Below are 20,333 nucleotides of genomic sequence, written 5' to 3'. Positions count from 1 at the left end.
TTTTAAATTTAAATATATATTTTTTTTTATTTAAATATAATTATTGGTCAGCGGTCCCTTTTTTATGTTGTTGTAAATTAACATAGACGCACAAAACAAACTCTCCTTGTAGCACACGTGCAGCCAGCGCTTCCCCGCCTCGCGCTGGCACGAAGTGTCGGAGATGGTTATGGTGGGTGGGTGTGCGCGCGCGTTTATCACGGAACTGCGCGGAGCAAAACTCGACCTGCGTGTCACAACATACACAACTCTGCATGGCACCGACCTGTAATCATGGAGCCATAAACGTGTGTTATAGTGGATCTAGACGCATAATTCCAGGCTGAGGATACAGGTGCTTCAGAGACGCCAAATCATATCATAAGAAGGCAGCTGTGCAAAAAAGGACTTGAGTTAGTTAATGAAAAATGTGGATCTGCGCAAGTATATTAAGTTGTGTGCTGTTTTTGGCCAGAGATGCAAGAGCTATGAGCAAGGTAAGATGTGTTTCATGTGTATATTTCCTTTTATTTTGAACAAGCTTACATTTTACGCACAGCTTGGAATGCTAAATGCGGTTTTGCAATAGCTAAACTTGATTATTAATGTAAGATTTAATTTGCATTGGTTCAATCTCGTGCAATCAAGTGCATTTCTCATCTGATAACTAGATTAATTTGTCTTTCGCATGGACACTCCATTCGTTTGTTGCGCATGGTGTTTTATGAGCTGAAGACTTCAAATCTCCAGCCAGATTATTAAGATCATACAATATTTTCTCGATCTAGTAATCGCAGTGGATGGGAGTGTCTGTATTGGCAGAAGTCGTGTGATTTTGAAATTTTCTAAAAATTCATCTGGGGATTGTGAAACGATTCATCCTGTAATCAGCGTTAATGAAATGTGAAATTTCACATGTCACATGGAAAGGAGCTGAGAACAGGGAAACTCATTATAAACCTCCGGTGTGTTTTTTTTTCTTTCTTTCTTTTTTACACATCAATTCAGCAAGTACGCATTAAACGGATGGAAGTGACTGTATATATATATATATATATATATATATATATATATATATATATATATATATATATATATATATATGTATATGTATATATATACATAAATGTATATATAAATATTTTATTATATTATATAGTGGCATTACAACCGTTAATTCTGGACTTTAATTTAATTGGCCAAATGCCTTTCCAAAAGTGCTGATATTTAGTCCAACAGCACTGGGATTTGCATCACTCGACTTGTTCATGTTCATGGTGTTCCAGATCAGAGTAGGCTATGAGAGGGGTGCAACTGGACAGAAAAGCCCATATGGGAGAATGGGGGTTTTCACAGTTATTTTCACAGACAGATCACTCAGAATAAGTCAAACAACATTTAACAAATCAGCTTTCTCACACAACCTCAGCTCCCAGAGCGGTAGGCAACATATTTTGGCACATATGCCCTGGCCTAAATGATTCCTGGCGCTGCCAGTACATTCCAACCATTAATCCTTGAGATGGCATGGCAATATAATTTAATTGGCATTTTTAGACCCCTGACCTTTCTGTAATTCCAGTCCAGCTTTTTTGGGCTAACACTGTGAGAACTGGCTACAATGCTAATCAGCATGTTTTGATTAATAGTTTACATGCACAATACATTGTAAAACATTACTGAATAGTAAAGATGACTCAGATGAGTAAGTATATCAAACAGCTGTGTTAACAGCACAACTGATTCAACCAGAGACAGAATGTCCTTCAATAAAGTTTTTGAACAGACATGAACCAACATTTCCTCAGAAACCATAGCATTTGTTTCAAAACCGACCCTGATAGGGTGTGTGAGTGTGTTTTGGGCTCAATGCCTAGTATGGTAATTGGAGTCGAATTCTGCTGGGGTTAAAAACAATATATGTCTGCTTACACAGCTGAAGGACTTAAGAGCAGCCCTGTTGGTCCCACAGAAACATGCCCTACCCTCTTATGACTGGGTGTGAGAGTGTGTGTGTGAGAGAGAGAGAGAGGTCTTGACTCATTGTAAATGATAGTCACCAACTCAGTAACCCTAACTAATTGTGTTATGTTGTGAATTTTTTTGAAACCTCCTTGTTGTTGGTTAAATGTGTGAAGAGTTGAGGAGGTTAAAACAGCATAGGCAGGGCTGAAATAACAAAAACCTGTTACTCGGGGTACATATCTGAACATTTTGTGAAACCTAAAAAGCGGAGTTTATAATATATATATATATATATATATATATATATATATATATATATATATATATATATATATATATATATATATATATATATAAATAAATAGTATATTATATAGTATATTAATAGTATATTAATAGTATAGTATACTATTATTAGCAAAACATGCCGAAAATGAGAATAGGGCTCTGAAAGGATATCAGGTAAGTTTAATTCAGAGGGTTCATAAACAATCCCAGAGTTACCCATGAGAGATCATAAGAAGAGCAGAGAATCAAGGATGGAGGGATGAAGAATTATAGGGTTGATGCTAAAAGAGAACAGAGGCATGGAAAGGTTAGCCACTTTGTTTTGTTAATATCAAACTCTATTGGTAGTAGTTTCATGGGACATTACCTCAACCAATGCCAATCAAAGACTGAGGCAGTTCCTGTTTATGAAACTGTCGTAACACTTCTACCACAAGATTTAGGAGTAACCGGGAACATCTGCGTCCCATTTAATGCGTCACATCTTTTACTGAGCCGTCATGGTAATGATGGCCATAATAACTGAAGGACTGTCATATTTTTATCCAGACCAGACAGTGAACCTCAGAATGCTGCAACAATGCCAGTCTTCTTTTATATACACCCTTATATAAGACTTGCTCTTTGACCTTAGTGTGTTCAGCGAATGAACAGGAAATGCACTGGTTGTGTGGTGAGTAAAATCTGGACTTTTACTGGCCTTTCTGTTGGCAGCTACTGTGCACAATTATAACTCATGGCATACCACAACAGATGATGTTTGGTAAGTGTTTATTTGCCAGCATGAACATGGGCTATTTGCAGCAGCTTTGTGTAAAAAATTGGTTTCTCGGCATTCATTTTCAAGTGCTTTCTGCACTCTCTATTAAATCAACAAATGATCATATATATATATATATATATATAATTTCTTATGTCGATTTCGAATACATGGGATTTTAACTATAAAATGAATAGTTCTTATGCTATGTTTTGATTTGATAAGCTATTATACATATTATCTAAATGTGGCAAGTCCTCTGGTAACTGTAAACAGCATTCGGTTAGATTTATGAACTCTGGGTGTGTCTCAATCAGTTCACTCGTTAGTCAGTGCACTGTCCAGGGAGTCAGACATTTCTAGGTCAGCTCCACTTTCAAAATCATTCCAGTTTTCTGAAACATTCACTTCACCCCATAAAAATTCCCACAATGCAGTGTAAAAACTAGTGATCATCATACTCAGATGCATGATAAACATACCAATACAAACATGCAAACGTTAAGAAAGCTTGGTTTATAATCAGATAGCAGTTAATGAAATTGTCTGACTCTGTTGAGCGTGAACCATCTGTTTGACTTCCTCGGCCAGAACGTCTCGCATCTCTTGGCTGCTGAGACCGAGAGCATGAAGTGATTGAGGCTCAGAGAGAGCGGAGACACATTAACAGCCTCAGCTGGAATGTAGCTGTGTGTCCCCAAAATCCACATGTGCTCTCTAAGCAAGTTTGGGGCTAATTGACACATCTGTCCTAACGGCATGTGTCTGTCTGTGTGTTCCCTGTTGGAATGGAGTGATGGAGAGTCTTGCTGTGTCTTCAGATCTAGATCCATTATTGTGTCTCAGTCTTAATGAGAAACTGTCTTCAGTGCTGTGATAACTGCAGTTGGTTTGATACAATTCTTGTACACTGATATGTTTTGTCAGGATACATTACTCTATTGATTTATTATTTGCTTGCGACTATAATCAGAGTTGTCAGACTTTTCTGAAGGAGACCCAGACTCTACCAGTCCAGCGAGACTACGAATATAAATTGTTAGCTTGTCTTGATTTGCTTGTGTTGACTTTCTTTTTTCTTGAAAACAGTTATGAACATTGAAAATTGAGTAAAAAAACTTGAGCAGCAAATCCGCATATAAGGATCTGAAAATTCTGGATGGTTAACATTCAGGTTTGCATCACAGGAATTCATGATGTTATAAACTATTCAAATAGTAAACAGTTGTTTTAAATTGCAATAGTATTTCACATTATTGCTGTTTTATTACTGAGAGATAGACAGACCTTAAATTGACCTTGGAATTATCCTTTCTTTTTTTATGTTTAGCCGAATAATCAAGGCACACTTGATATGAGACGTGACCCTGGTGCACATCAAAGAGATCTTTGTAATTTCAGAATGCTCTAGACAGTTTCACATGTTTCTTTTAGTGTGGGATCATCTTGAATTCTAGCCATAAACTTGCTTTAGTGTTGTTTCAAAGCCTTAGATTAAAGGAAGAAGATGAGCCGGCCACTGAGAACACTTCATTGAAAGAGAGATCAGACTCATAACCTGAACTGCTTCACCAGGCTTGAGGTTATTGGGTTAAGAGGCTTTTCAGGAAAGCGGCCAATGTTGACAACTGCTCCTGCCAAGTATTTTTGGAAAAACAACTCTCTTATCTCAGGATAGCAGCCTATTCCCTGTTTGGTCAGTTGTGAGGTGCACTGGTACAGTTAGACCAAATGCCAGTGTAACAGGTTTAGATTACAAATGGGTTGTTTGCATGACTTGCAACTGTTGGAAAGCTTTAAATGTAGTTAATTATATATTATCATATATATATATATGATACAACTTTAATTTTTAATGCAGCCCAGTTATTTTTGTGGTGCATTTTGGATTGAAATCTAACTTTTATAAAGACTCCCCCTCATTGAATGGGAAGATATAGATATAATGAATTTGTGCATGATATAGAGAGTATTTGGGAAGCTATAGCTTAGATTATATTAGATAGCTTATAGAGAGCATACAAAGAACTGAGCATGCCTTGATGCCTGATGCACACACACCAGAATGTCCATAACACATTCTTTCATTCTGGTTAACAAGGGCTCTTATTGTCAAAGCCCCCTATGTCTTAGACACAAGTGTTACAGGACTTTTCACCTAATTAACTCAAACTTGAACAATGGAAGCCATTCTGGGGTAATTTCAACAGATGATGAAATGTGTTTTTGAGAAGTTGGGCAAATTCCTGTCAGAATAAATCATTTTAAATGTCCCCTATCAGACTGAGCTTACACAGAAGAATAGCAAAGCTTTATTAAATCCTTCCACTTCAAGCTGACAGTTGCTCAGTTTTTGTGTGGCATCCTGTGTGCAGTATTGTGTGCTTGTCATGGAACTACATGATTAAAGTCTCCAGAAGGACTTGGACTTTCAGCCCTGTTATTAAGAGTTTTGATCCATCTCATATTTTTAGTGCTATGCTATAGTGACATGATACAAAAAAAAATAAAGAAAAAAAATGTAGTTGTAATTTTCTGTCAGGACATTATCCATTAATTATACAGACATTTCCATTGACTCTAAAAACCTTCAGTGCAAACTACAGGTAAATACCTGCAAAAAATCCATAAAGAAAATTCCTTCATTCTAATACAGTAAATTGTACCCTATTTTTACAGATTTTTTTATAGATCAATAGGAAAATGTGTTAAATTAGGAAATTCTTAGGATTTTTTTTTCCTGGTCTCAAAGTGCTGATTTAAAATATATTTTCTTCTCACAGATTGATTATCTCAATTTGTGTTAAAAGAAATAGTATGAAATTGATTTTTATTGATTATAAAATGGTATTTGATTTTTTTAAAGGGGTCATATGATGTTGTATAAATATTATTACGTTGTGTATTTGGTGGAATGAAATGTGTTTATGCAGTTTAAGGTTAGAAAGAAACATTATTTTCCACATACTGTAATTTATTGTTTCTCCTCAATGCCCCACCTTTCTAATACACATTGATTTTAACAAAGCTCATCGACGGATCGACGAGACAAAAAACATAAAAACCCATTATAAACGAGGCATTTGTTGCATCCATTGGGGACATAATTATTGATTATAATGACTTATACTGTCTGTTTCCACGTTGCATTGCATATTGCGCCACGTGAACATAAAACCATGTCTGCATTTGTGATCGGAGAAACAAGCTTTACTCTACACTGCTCAAAACTCACGTTTGAATCATCAGTGGCAAATTCTTTAAATATGAAAACTTTCTACACACTTAGAGTCAGAACAGCTGGCATTGTAGTCTACTCCCAGGATAAGGAACCAGTCCTCCATAAAATGCACTGCATACATCTGAATATTTGGGTTGAACTGTTTTCTAGTCCTCTTTTGGAAGGCCACACAAATTATTTCTGCTTTTGCCACAAAACACACAGTGTCTCCACTACATGTTGGCGGCGGTGGCAGCAACAATAATGTTCCGCCTTCTTTCTTCCCGTGAACATTTGGACAGCGTTATGCAAACCTTCCCACATCGTGACGTAGACATGTGGGGGCATGTTTTGCTGAGGCATTTTAGGAGGGTGTGGACGAACTTTTATAAAGAATATCTCTTTGCACGAACACCTTGTAAATGGTGTAAAAAAAATGTAAAAAAAAACCTTTTATTTACTAGCTCTTTCAAATGGGTATTCTGTAAAATTCCATTTGCTCCTTTAAGTGTTTTTGGTGGTGTTTTAGTGTTTAGGTTCTATTGAAATTTTTTTGATGAGTCCCTTTAACAAGGGTGTTTTAGACCAAATATATTTTCATTTATATGACAATTACTAGCAAAATACATATTTAATCATTGGGGATTCTGATAAGCTAACATAAAAATGAAATAAATCAAATGAACTCATTAGCAACCTTTGCACATGATGGCCTCATGGTTCAGGACAATCTTGCAGCACTTAACAACAGACAGTTGTTTAGGAAAGGACTGTGGTGTCTTTATTTGTTATTTAGTGTTTTGAGAGTGGAAAAAACCCAAAAGGTCCTTTTATACTGGGGAACCTTTAGCTCTGCTGTACCCAACTACGTGGCAGTTTCTAGATCAGGATGTCTCTAAAAAGGGAGCGGATCTTATAATGAAGAATTTATGGAATGGTGAAATATTTCACTGCATATAAGCAGTTCCACATGTATACCATGACGGGGGATTTATTGAGACCTCTTAATCTCAGTACAGATAGACGACACGCCTGAGCTCTTTGAGCAAACAGTTAGAGAGCAAAAGGGCAACTGTTAGATGGAGGCGGAGCTAGATGTCAATCAAATACAGTAGGTCATAGTGTTTCAACCTTTATGCAAGGTCATATTGTCTGCATGTATTTATGCCAACCAGAAAGAAAAGTAAAACTGATGCACTACAGCCATCCTGTAGTGGTCTTAAAGGGATACAGTAGATCACCCAAAAAATGATAAATCTGTCATCCCATGTCATTCCAAACCAATTTTGGACCCCACCGACTTTCAAAACCAGATGAAACATTGGGAATATAAATTTTTTTTTGTTCCAGAGAAGAAAAAAGTCATGCAGTTTCACAACAAAATGAGTGTGAGTAAATAATGACAGAATTATTCATATTTGAGTGGACTGTGCCTTTAAGACAAAGCACTGCTTCTGCCAGTCTAAAGAGTAGAGCATTGTGGCAGCTAATTCATATTCACAAGCCAAGCTAATAAGGTTTTGTAACTTTTCAGATCGTTGTTATGCTCCTGTCTTCAGTACATACTCAACAGCAGCAAGTTGTTTTGGCAGTCTAAGAAAAAAAAGCAGCACATCTGTGAATAATTTACTACTTCTTTCTCAATCGTATGCCGTCATTGTGCATTTGTCTATTCTGTGGGTTCTGCCCCCATGGCTGCACACATTGTCTTTTCACTTTTTCTGCCACTGTTCGTGAAGCTCAATTGATCATTAGTGTTGTCAGCATCAGGTAGGTATTACGGGAGCAGCTTTCTGAAGAACATGTGGTTGACCTCTTCGAGAGCAGGGCACTATATACGGACAACCTCCATATTCAACAACACCTGGCTCATATGAAGCCTCATATCAGTCCAATTATTCCTTTATGGCGCAAGTACATACTCTGTAAATGATATTCACATGTAACTCACCTGGATGTCATGCAAGGTTGTTATTGAGAAATAAGAGATGTTCTGTCAAACTGTGAGGTGCTGCAGGCTGTGTTTTAAAAACAAGTTGTTTATGGGAGAAGGTGCAAATCCACTCAGGTCCCATCGCTGGGCTGAATTTATGGGAATCTCAAGCCCCAGGCTGTCTTCAAAGCCAGTGCCATGGTAAAAGCTAGCGCTAACTGACAACAGATGCATGCATGAGAAAGAGAAAAAGAGTCTTTTTCTGTGTCTTCTCCAAAGGTAGTGGTCTTGATTCATAAAATGCAGATACTAGATAGATCTTTGTGTCTGTGGCTTGGAAGATAAGTTTTGAAACTGATGTTAAATGGAACAGATCCATCAAATAAAAGTATGTGTGTGAGGGTAGTGTAGGGAGTTCAAATTGTGGACAAACATTATAGGGCCTGGTAAAGTTTCACTGCAGTGGGTTCCTTCCAGGCCAGAGTGTAACGACTGATCACTTCCAGAGCATCAGGTCTCAAGCCGAGGCAAAGGCAAAGTCTATTACGCTCTTCAATGTAAATTAGCAGCTTTTTGTTTGGTCATATACTAAAGTGCAGAAAGGCTTTAAACTGATTATTTAAGAGGGGCATGAAAGGGTTAAACACTTGTTTTGTTCTCAATTGCACAACATGTAATTCCCCTAGCACTTGAAGGGTTGCATTTCCCAAAAGCATTGTCAGCTTTAGTGTTATGGTCGCAAGTTAAACTGAACTTTATTGGTATATATATATATATATATGTATATGTATATGTATATACACACACATATATATATTCTGTTGGTTCATATAAAAATTCTAGAAAAAAAAAATCAACTTGTCATGACAGGAATAAATTGCATTTAATAAATTACAATAGAGAAAGTTAATTTATATTTTAAATTGTATTATATTAAATTATATAACCAATGCAGCCTTGGTGAGCATAAGCGACCTCTTTCAAAAACATTTAAAAAACTTACCGACCTCAACTTTTCAATGGTAGTGTATACTGTAAATCAACACTATGCCATTAACGCTTTTCATAACATGTGGCATATTTTTTCTTGCATATTCTTTTGACCTTCCATTCTCTGTCTCTGTCAGATTTTTGGTGAGCCAGAGCCGGTCAGGATGGTATCTGAGGGCTCAGACTGCCGCTGTAAGTGTGTGATGCGGCCGCTGAGCATTGAGGCTTGCACCAGGCTCCGTGACGGAAGCTTACGAGTGGATGATTTCTACACTGTGGAGACGGTCAGCTCAGGCTCCGACTGTAAATGTTCCTGCACGGCTCCTCCCTCCTCACTCAACCCATGTGAGAATGAATGGAGAACAGAAAAACTCAGGAAACAAGCCCCTGAACTACTCAAGGTAAAAACGGACATTTTCCTCAGGTCAGGATCTTTGGACTTTGGAGAAAAGCTTTCCTTTAAAAGAATTCTCCAGCTAAGTGACACTTTCCACCAATACAATAAAAACTGAGGTCCTATTTTTTTTTAAAGCATTAAAATGGAGAGGCAAAACAGAAAATTCTATATCTGACATACTTAAACGCATACATGATTATTGTTCAGGCCTTACAGTTAAAAATTTTTCCAAGATATTTAGGCCTGAATTTAGCTTTTTTTATGTTAAGGAGTTCATTAGGAATTTTTTTAAGATGTTGAGGCCTTTAACATTTTTTGAGATGTTCAGGCCTTACTTTGGCATCTTTTATAAAATGCCCAGGTCATACTTTGACATTTGTTAAGATGTCCATTCTTAAATGTAACATTTTTACAGATGTCCCCATCTTAAATTGGCATTTTGAAAGATGTTCAGACTGTACCTTGATGTTTTTAAGATGTCCAGGCCTTAATTTGGCATTTTTAACATATCCAGGCCTGAATTTGTACAGTGTTTATTAAAAGTAGCATTAGCACAAGATAATCTTTCTACTGGAAGTCAACATGATTTTCTCTTAATAGAACTCATGCCACAGATGCTGTCGATTACAAAAGAAAATAATGTGCCCCTCAGAAGCTAAAAACCAACAAAAAAAACATGAACACAATTTGTTTTGTTGTTGTTTATTTTTCCAAAATGACTTGTTTTCTATGGTAATCAGCAGCATGCAGCAGATGCTGTCCACAGAGCATAACCAGAAACCACATGGCAGATTTTGATGTCAAAGAATAGTCAAGTCACCTTTATATAATCATCTGGAAAGTAATCACAGCGCTTCAGTTTTTCCCTTACATTTTGTTATATTGCAGCTTTATTCTGAAATGGATTAAAATACTTATTTTCCTCAATTCTATAAACAATACCCCATAATGACAAGGTGAGATCATCTTCGCTAATTTATATATATATATATATATATATATATATACTGTATATATACAGTCGTGGCCAAAAGTTTTGAGAATTACATAAATATTGGAAATTAAGTTTTTATAATAGCAATTTGCATATACTCCAGAATGTTATGAAGAGTGATCAGATGAATTGCATAGTCCTTCTTTGCCATGAAAATTAACTTAATCCCAAAAAAACCTTTCCACTGCATTTCATTGCTGTCATTAAAGGACCTGCTGAGATCATTTCAGTAATCGTCTTGTTAACTCAGGTGAGAATGTTGACGAGCACAAGGCTGGAGATCATTATGTCAGGCTGATTGGGTTAGAATGGCAGACTTGACATGTTAAAAGAAGGGTGATGCTTGAAATCATTGTTCTTTCATTGTTAACCATGGTGACCTGCAAAGAAACGCGTGCAGCCATCATTGCGTTGCATAAAAATGGCTTCACAGGCAAGGATATTGTGGCTACTAAGATTGCACCTAAATCAACAATTTATAGAATCATCAAGAACTTCAAGGAAAGAGGTTCAATTCTTGTAAAGAAGGCTTCAGGGCGTCCAAGAAAGTCCAGCAAGCGCCAGGATCGTCTCCTAAAGAGGATTCAGCTGCGGGATCGGAGTGCCACCAGTGCAGAGCTTGCTCAGGAATGGCAGCAGGCAGGTGTGAGCGCATCTGCACGCACAGTGAGGCCAAGATTTTTGGAAGATGGCCTGGTGTCAAGAAGGGCAGCAAAGAAGCCACTTCTCTCCAAAAAAACATCAGGGACAGATTGATCTTCTGCAGAAAGTATAGTGAATGGACTGCTGAGGACTGGGGCAAAGTCATATTCTCCGATGAAGCCCCTTTCCGATTGTTTGGAGCATCTGGAAAAAGGCTTGTCCGGAGAAGAAAAGGTGAGCGCTACCATCAGCCCTGTGTCATGCCAACAGTAAAGCATCCTGACACCATTCATGTGTGGGGTTGCTTCTCATCCAAGGGAGTGGGCTTACTCACAATTCTGCCCAAAAACACAGCCATGAATAAAGAATGGTACCAAAACACCCTCCAACAGCAACTTCTTCCAACAATCCAACAACAGTTTGGTGAAGAACAATGCATTTTCCAGCACGATGGAGCACCGTGCCATAAGGCAAAAGTGATAACTAAGTGGCTCGGGGACCAGAATGTTGAAATTTGGGGTCCATGGCCTGGAAACTCCCCAGATCTTAATCCCATTGAGAACTTGTGGTCAATCCTCAAGAGGTGGGTGGACAAACAAAAACCCACTAATTCTGACAAACTCCAAGAAGTTATTATGAAAGAATGGGTTGCTATCAGTCAGGATTTGGCCCAGAAGTTGATTGAGAGCATGCCCAGTCGAACTGCAGAGGTCCTGAAAAAGAAGGGCCAACACTGCAAATACTGACTCTTTGCATAAATGTCATGTAATTGTCGATAAAAGCCTTTGAAACGTATGAAGTGCTTGTAATTATATTTCAGTACATTACAGAAACAACTGAAACAAAGATCTAAAAGCAGTTTAGCAGCAAACTTTTTGAAAACTAAAATTTATGTAATTCTCAAAACTTTTGGCCACGACTGTACATACATAAGTATTTTCAGATTGCTCCAGAGATGTTCAATTTGGTTTTAGTCTGGGCCCTGGCCACTGGACATTCACAGAGATGTCACCCATAAACACTCCTATGTTATCTTTGCTGTTTGCTTAAATTTATCTTCCAAAAGGACAACGACCCTTTGCCCAAGTCGAAGGTCCATTCCAGAGCACTCTGGAACAGGTTTTCTCTGTAGGATGTCTCTGTACATTGCTGCATTCATCTTTCCCTCCATCAGTCTCCCAGTTCCTGCTGCTGTAAACCATTCCCACAGCATGATGCTGCCACCACCATGCTTCACTGTAGTGATGGTATTGGCCAGGTGATGAGTGGTGCCAGGTTTCCTTCAGACATGACGCTTGCCCTTCAGGCCAAAGAATATTTTGTTTCTAATGGAGAGTCCTTTGGGTGTCTTTACTGTGGAATGGCTTCCGTCTGGCCACTCTACCATACAGGCCTGATTTGTGGAGTGCTGAAGACATGGTTGTTCTTTTGGAAGGTTCTCTTCTCCTCACAGAGGAATGCTGGAGCTCTGTCAGAGTGACCTTCGGGTTCTTGGTCACCTCCCTGACTAAGGCCCTTCTCCCCTGATTGCTCAGTTTGGCCAGGCTCTAGGAAGAGTCCTGGTGGTTCCATACTTCTTTCATTCATGGATGATAGAGGCCACTGTGCTCTTTGGAACTTTCACTGCTGCAGAAACTTTTCTGTACCCTTCCCCAGATCTGTGCCTCAATACAATCCTGTCTTGGAGGTTGATCAAGTTGTAGAAACATCTCAAGGATGATCAATAGAAAAAGGATGCACCTGTGTCATGGCATAGTGAATACTTATGTACATGTGATTTATTTCAAACAACTTCTTTCACATTGTCATTATGGAATATTCTTTGTACTGTATACTTTTGAGGAAAACAATAAATTGAATCCATTTTGAAATAAGGCTGTAACATAACAAAATGTGGAAAAAGTGAAGTGCTGTGAATCCTTTCCAGATGCACAGTTTATACAGTATATAGTGCTTTATACAATACAGATTGTGCCAAAGCAGCTTAACAGTGTTACACAGGACAGTAGTGTGTCGATAATGGAGAAGGACATTAGTAAATCATTTTTCTTCAGACAAAGTCAGTTAATTGTTGATTCAGAATATATAGTGTTCATCCTATATCCTATACACACTGATAGGAAGAAGACAGTCCAATCCATTTTTCCAAAGATAAATTTGGTTGCAATATCCAAGCCATTCCAGTTAATATAGAAGTGTAAATGCACAGTGTGTTTTCATTTCAAATATCATATTGACTCAAAGAATCACTCTTTATTTTTCTGTGTTTGTGCTCAGCTCCATTCCATGGTGGATCTGCTGGAAGGGACATTGTACAGCATGGATCTGATGAAGGTCCATGCCTATATGAACAAGGTTGTGGCTCAGATGAACACATTAGAAGAGGTAACCATCTGACTGATCAGACTTGAATGTGAAACATCAGTTAACTGACAGAAGTATGACAATATTTTGAAAATCTCTTCACAGACTATAAAGACAAACCTTACCAGAGAGAATGATTTTGTAAGGGACAGCATAGTAAATCTGTCCAATCAGCTAAAACGCTACGAGAACTACTCTGACATCATGGTGAGCATCAAGAAAGAGATCTCCAGCCTGGGACTACAGCTGTTGCAGAAAGACGCAGCCTCTGACAGTAAAGCACAGGTAACACACACTTTCTCCAACACTATGACACACACACAAATGCACAAGAGCAGCCTTGTAATTTTAAACGGTATGATTCCAGGGCACAGAGAATAAAAAGTCCAAGGACATAAAACCACCCAACAAGAAACCCCCAGCTGTCAAACCTCCACCCAAACAGCCTAAAGAGAAACCCGTCAAGCCCAAGAAAGAGGCTCCTGCCAAAGCATCAAAACCTGTGAAGCCAGATCCCACCAGCAAAACCAAGACCTTAGTGCATCAGACGGGAGTCATCAGGGGGATCACATACTACAAAGCCTCCAAGACAGACAACTCTGAGTCACATTCAGCGGGGAGAGGAGAGAGAGGTACGGCGACCATGCACATCACATCTGTGTTCAATTAATGCTTTCTGAAAACCACCTCAGTGTAGCTCTACCAAATCCAAAAGCAATTGGTTTTACTGTGGGTGATAAAATGGGTGAAACACTTCTATATTCTTGAACATAATAGAGACTTAAAGGGTTAGTTCACCGAAAAATGAAAATTATGTCATTAATGACTCACCCTCATGTTGTTCCAAACCCGTGAGACCTCTGTTCATCTTCAGAACACAGTTTAAGATATTTTAGATTTAGTCCGAGAGCTTTCTGTCCATCCATTGAAAATGTATGTATGGTATACTGTACGGTATAATGTCCAGAAAGGTAATAAAAACATCATCAGAGTAGTCCATGTGACATCAGAGGGTCAGATATAATTTGTTGAAGCATCGAAAATACATTTTGGTCCAAAAATAAAAAAATTACGACTTTATTATGCATTGTCTTCTCTTCCTGGTCTGTTGTGAGTACGTTCACAACACTGGAGGGACGCTGCTGACGTACGACGCTGCTGACATGTTATCTTTGTTATTGGGCTCACCAGAAAACACAGAAGCAGCGTCATACGTCAGCAGCATCACTGCAGTGTTTTGAACGCACTCACAACAGACCCGGAAGAGAAAACAATGCTGAAAAAAGTCGTAATTTTTGTCATACATACATTTTCAATGGAGGGACAGAAAGCCCTCGGACTAAATCTAAAATATAGATGAACAGAGGTCTTAGAGGTTTGGAGCGACATGAGGGTGAGTCATTAATGACATCATTTTAATTTTTCGGTGTACTAACCCCTTGAGGCAACTACTCAGAACACATTAAAATGACTTTTGCAGATTTCATAGAAAATTGAATAATGTACGATGGTCACCCTGATCTTTTTTTGCTACAGACTTTGATTCCATCCAGTCGGAGGAGATTAAACATGTTTGATATTTGAGCCAATATTGTTTTCATTTGTCATGTGTCTTCTAGCAACAAGGCACATGTTTCAGCCTGAGTTTGCTGCTGTCTTACAAGTTAGTCTAGTCTTTTATAAGACTGATTGGTTAACTGCTAGTTGGTCAAACTCGTACTTTAGACACTGTTTTAACATAGAGGCTAAGTTTACACAACTGGCAATAGACCACCCTTGAAACCTCCCTAGCAACCATCCAAAACACCTTAAGGCTGGAATACACTACATAACTTCTAAAATCTGTGAAGATTTTAAAATGCTAGGCATCATAAACTTGCAGACTTTGTAAACAGTCACAGAGGAAAACAGTGCATCACACACAGTAAAAAAATGAGGATCACACACTACCAGACTTTAAAGTCATTCCATTCACAACAAACTCTGAAACGCTGAAACACGTGTCTTGTTGCTAGTAGGCGTAAAGTAAGTAAGTAAATTTTATTTATATAGCACATTAAATATAGCAAAGCTATACAAAGTGCTGAACAATGTAAAATACAATTAAAAATGAGAAGGAAACACAGAAAAGAAGCAAACAAAACATATAATACAATAAAACCGCAATTAAGTGAAATTAATAATAAATAGAAAGGAGAAGAGATAAGTTTTCAACCTCGATTTAAAAAGGGTAATGGAAGGTGCAAGGCAGCAGTCTAGAGGCAATTGGTTCCACAGACGGGGTGCAGTGACTGAAAAGGCTCTATCACCCTAAGTTTTCAAACGGGAACGAGGGACACATAAAAGTCTGGTAGATGGCAAAGGGATGATAAGATCTTTAAGATAAGATGGAGCTTGATTGTTAATAGCTTTAAAAACAAACAAAAGAATCTTAAACTGAACTCTAAAATGGACCGGAAGCCAGTGAAGAGAAGCTAAAATTGGAGGGACCATGGTCGTATTTCTTTGCCCCAGTCAGTAGCCTTGCAGCTGCATTTTGTACCAACTGGAGGCATGAAAGCGATGACTGAGGAAGACTTGAGTACAGTGAATTACAGTAATCTAAACAAGGAGTAATAAAAGCATGAATAACCTTCTCCAAATCCTGAAAAGACAAAAACGGTTTAAGTTTGGAGATGACCCGTAATTGGTAAAAACTGTTCCTCACAACAGAATTAATTTGTTTGGACAAACATAACGCCCAGGTTTCTAACCTATGAGGAAATGGAGGGGAAGTGATTGCCCAGCTCCTTAATAATATCCTTTCTTATTTTTGGGGGACCATAAACACTAATTTGTGTTTTGTTCTCATTGAGTTGGAGAAAGTTATGTGATAACTATTTTTTAATATCTGAGATACATTCCAGCAGTGGTTGAATGGAATCACCAGCTTTTAGCGGGAGGTACAACTGTGTATCATCAGCATATATATGAAAAGAAACAATGTGCTTCCTGATAATATCCCCCAAAGGACACATATAGAAGTTAAAAAGAAGTGGTCCCAGAATAGAGCCCTGAGGTACTCCACTAATAATTGGGACAGATGATGAGGAAAACTTGCCTAGCTCTACAGAAAAAGTGTGACAATATGTGTTCTAAATTCAGCTCAAAATATAGGTATCGTTGTGGCAGCAAATTTTGGAAAACACCACTCACATTTTCTCCAAAAAATATCTTCATTTATTTATTTATTTATTTGTACCATAGTCCATTATATTTATGTCAAGTTTTTGAGGACAGGTTGTGTGCACCTGTAGTTTTTTTTTGTAACTCAAGGCTATGTGAACGCTCCAGTGCACCCCATGACAATAAAACCTTACAGGAGGTAGAAGAGCAGAAAGTCAAGAGAAGCATTTTATTGTTTATATTTCACAAGCCTCTTGTAAGCAAGACTGGATCTCCGACATATCTTCTATAAAACTCCTCCAATAATCCCTTTCCTCTTATGTTTTATTTCTCATTAAAATCCTCAATTGTGAACACCAGAATAGCCCATGGTTAGGAAAAAAGGGGTTTTTCTTCTCATCAATCTGGACCTGAAATCAGTAAAATAGATCTATAACTTCCTTTCCGGTTATATATGCATCTCTTGAGAGGCAGTAAGAAACTTGAGTTATTTTAGTGAAATGCTATTCTGTATTTCTTTATTTCATCGGCAGCATCAGCAAGAACTTTCCTCTGGGATGAAATCATTTCCAATGCTTTCCAGAGCCAAATATAAAACAGTGACATGCAGGGAAGAGAAAATAATCACAATATTGCAGAGGTGTCCAAAACTATTACAGTCCTGGGCCTGTGTCCTTGAACGACAGATAGCAGTGATGGAGTGTGTATGAATATCTGATGTACTTATGTCCTGTGCTCATGTCCACATGTTTAATGTTCCAGACGCTCCCACAGTGCAGGAAGATGAGGCTCAGATTAGGGTCTCTCCGTTGACACTGTCTTACGGAGATCTGTTGTATATGGCATGAGATGAAATGGGCTCAGTGAAGGAATGTCGAATCCAAGCGTAGCAGGCAGAGACTGGGTTACAATGCAGGAAGTTTCTTCGAGTACAACATCTCATTAATAATACTTTTGATGTGAGGAATCTGAAATGCTTGTGGTAAAACCTCAAGCCAAGAGTTGTAATTTGCCTTTCAATCCCTCCCTGGCTTTCTCCTTATGCTCTTTTCAGAAAACTCAGCCAAAACCCAAGCTGGCCACCTAACCGAGGACAAAAGGGGCTCCAAGCTAGTTTTGGAAGAGTCTGAAATAATCTCGACTGTACCACCAATAACAACCACTACACTTGTTGCTGTGACAACAACAAGCACCACACTAGCAACCACCAGTGAAGTGCCTGTCATGAATTCAACCATGTTCACACCAGCAACAGAGAAAGCAATGGACAGTGGAGGAAAGACACACTTGCACAAAGCAGGTATAATTTATTCATACACAAACTGTATTTTTTAAGTATGCTGGTACCAGTGTGTAGATATATGGAAATCTCTACTGATTTCTTTGAATAGGTAAATCTTTAGACTGTGAGGGCACACTGGCTTCAGTGGAGATGCCAGAGAAGCACCACAGTTATGGACGGAATGAAGGAGCCTGGATGAAAGACCCAGTGGCCAAAGACAACAAGATCTACGTTACAAACTACTACTACGGCAATAACCTGGTGGAGTTCCGCAACCTGGAGAATTTCAAACAAGGTAAAAAAAAAAAAAAAAACAGCAAAACAAAGAGGGGCAAATTTACTAAAGAGTTCTGTCACTTTTGGTTCTTGCTTGCTTAACATGCACAATCCAGTTTTAGGCTCTATAGACACTGAAAAAGAAATAAATAAAAAATGTAAGATGCGATCAGCGAACACAATTCATTCTTACTTAATATTCCTCTGATATGTAGTTGAGAATATTGCTCCATGATGGCCTGTATTGTGTAGCTAACATAAATTCTACATGCATAAAGCGTAACAAATTGTATCATAATCAAGATCTTTCAAATATTTTCATCAATGATAGGACGCTGGAGTAACCTCTTCAAGCTACCCTACAACTGGATAGGAACTGGTCATGTGGTCTACAATGGTTCCTTCTATTACAACAGGGCCTTCACCAAAAACATCATCAAATATGACTTGCGCATGCGCTTCGTGGCAGCTTGGACTCAGCTTCATGATGCGGTGTATGAGGACACCACACCGTGGAAATGGCGAGGACATTCAGACATCGATTTCGCCGTCGACGAGAGTGGTCTCTGGGTAATCTACCCAGCGCTGGATTATGACTACTCACAACACGAAGTCATCATCATCAGCAAGCTGGACCCAAGCGACCTGTCCATGAAGAAGGAGACAACATGGAGGACTGGGCTGAAGCGCAGCTCGTATGGAAACTGCTTCATCGTGTGCGGTGTGCTGTACGCCATTGACGTGTACAACCAGAAAGAGGGTGAGATCTTGTATGCCTACGATACGCACACGAACACGGAGGCTGCTCCACGTTTGCCGTTCACTAATGAGTATGCCTTTGTGACCCAAGTGGACTACAATCCCAAAGATAAGGTGCTGTATGCCTGGGACAATGGCCATCAGATTACCTACAATATTCACTTTGTGGGTCAGTGAAGTTTTTTCTAGAATCTGAAGCGGTTGGCGTCTTCTTTAATTTAGCCTGGTGCATAGGGAAATACACCATTTATGGGAGCACATTGCTTTCTTTATTGGTATGGTGATTGAGATAAAGATAAAGGCTCAGTGAAGGAATGTCGAATCAACAACAACAGTACGGTAAAGACAGATATACAAAAATATAAGTAAACAGGAAGTATTTATAATTGTCAGAGATAAATATCTCTGATGCATGTAATGTAAAAGATCAGTCCGATTAAAAGATCACAATGATTAAATCTTGAAGGAATACAGAAAAATAACAAATAAATAAATAAATAAATAAGCATGTGTCATTTTCATGTAGTTAATAATCAGGCCCCAATGTTTATTACTGTAAAAAATGGTACAGTTAAGGATCTTGAACAGACATAAAGTGTAACCGTAATGTTTTACACAGCTTTCTGTAATGTTTATTCTTACATACAAGATTAGCAAAATGCGTAGTAATATCATTTAAAAGCAACAAAATATCAAGTTTGGGCAATGGGATTTTGAATGCTATGTAAATTTCATTATTTTAGATATTCATTTTGTAAAATATTACATTCTCATTGTAAATATTTCCAAGAATACGTTGTGTTACAATATTCCTGTTATTAAACCTCAGAATTATCATGCCAAGATATTTAATATGATAGTCATTCAACATAAATGTTTACTTATGAATACTCCTGGATGAGTTACAATGTTTTATATGTTGCATTTATGTGTAAAATTTCACATTTTCTGTAAAATCATTTGCTGTGTATGAATTTGCTAATGCACAATGTAATGTTTTACATTCTGTACTTCACTTTGTGGTATTCAATACAGTATGCAACCATACATGGTTCAGATTCAACAAATCATTGTCACTTGACATACAACTCCCCATCTCCAGATGTCTGGCCTTTTTAAAATGTTGCAATATATGATTGAAGACACATTATACATAGTGGGAAATAAATATCAGATTCGATTTAATGCTTTATTATTAGCAATTTTGGCCTTGTCGAAGGAAATTTACTTTAATATAAAACTTAATACTCCAAAAGAGTATGCTTAAGTGTTAACTAAATGTAGTATTTTTAAAAATTAATTGCATGTTAATTGCAATT

At 38.0% G+C, this 20,333-nt stretch overlaps 1 protein-coding gene across 1 annotated transcript; it reads left to right on the top strand.

Moving 5' to 3' along the window:
• Nucleotides 1–171: 171 nt before the first annotated feature.
• Nucleotides 172–19,516, top strand: LOC132115469 (olfactomedin-like protein 2A). The gene is made up of 8 exons (XM_059523961.1): nt 172–476; nt 9,273–9,536; nt 13,446–13,553; nt 13,638–13,817; nt 13,900–14,164; nt 17,752–17,997; nt 18,089–18,274; nt 18,587–19,516. The coding sequence occupies exons 1-8, from the start codon at nt 408–410 to the stop codon at nt 19,189–19,191; spliced, it is 1,923 nt and encodes a 640-aa protein (XP_059379944.1). The 5' UTR covers nt 172–407; the 3' UTR covers nt 19,192–19,516.
• Nucleotides 19,517–20,333: the final 817 nt, after the last annotated feature.

This window comes from Carassius carassius, chromosome 34, assembly GCF_963082965.1.
Source record: "Carassius carassius chromosome 34, fCarCar2.1, whole genome shotgun sequence".
Lineage (NCBI taxonomy): Eukaryota > Metazoa > Chordata > Actinopteri > Cypriniformes > Cyprinidae > Carassius > Carassius carassius.
Note: the sequence above shows the minus strand (reverse complement) of the source record. Positions and strands in the feature narration are given on the sequence as shown.

What these genes read in the sequence shown, in the direction of transcription:
- LOC132115469 (XM_059523961.1), top strand. Translation starts at nt 408, where the DNA reads ATGTGGATCTGCGCAAGTATATTAAGTTGTGTGCTGTTTTTGGCCAGA. An exon ending in CCTCTGACAGTAAAGCACAG is followed by an intron (nt 13,818 to 13,899) that starts GTAACACACACT and finishes GTATGATTCCAG; the next exon opens with GGCACAGAGAATAAAAAGTC. An exon ending in CCTGGAGAATTTCAAACAAG is followed by an intron (nt 18,275 to 18,586) that starts GTAAAAAAAAAA and finishes CATCAATGATAG; the next exon opens with GACGCTGGAGTAACCTCTTC.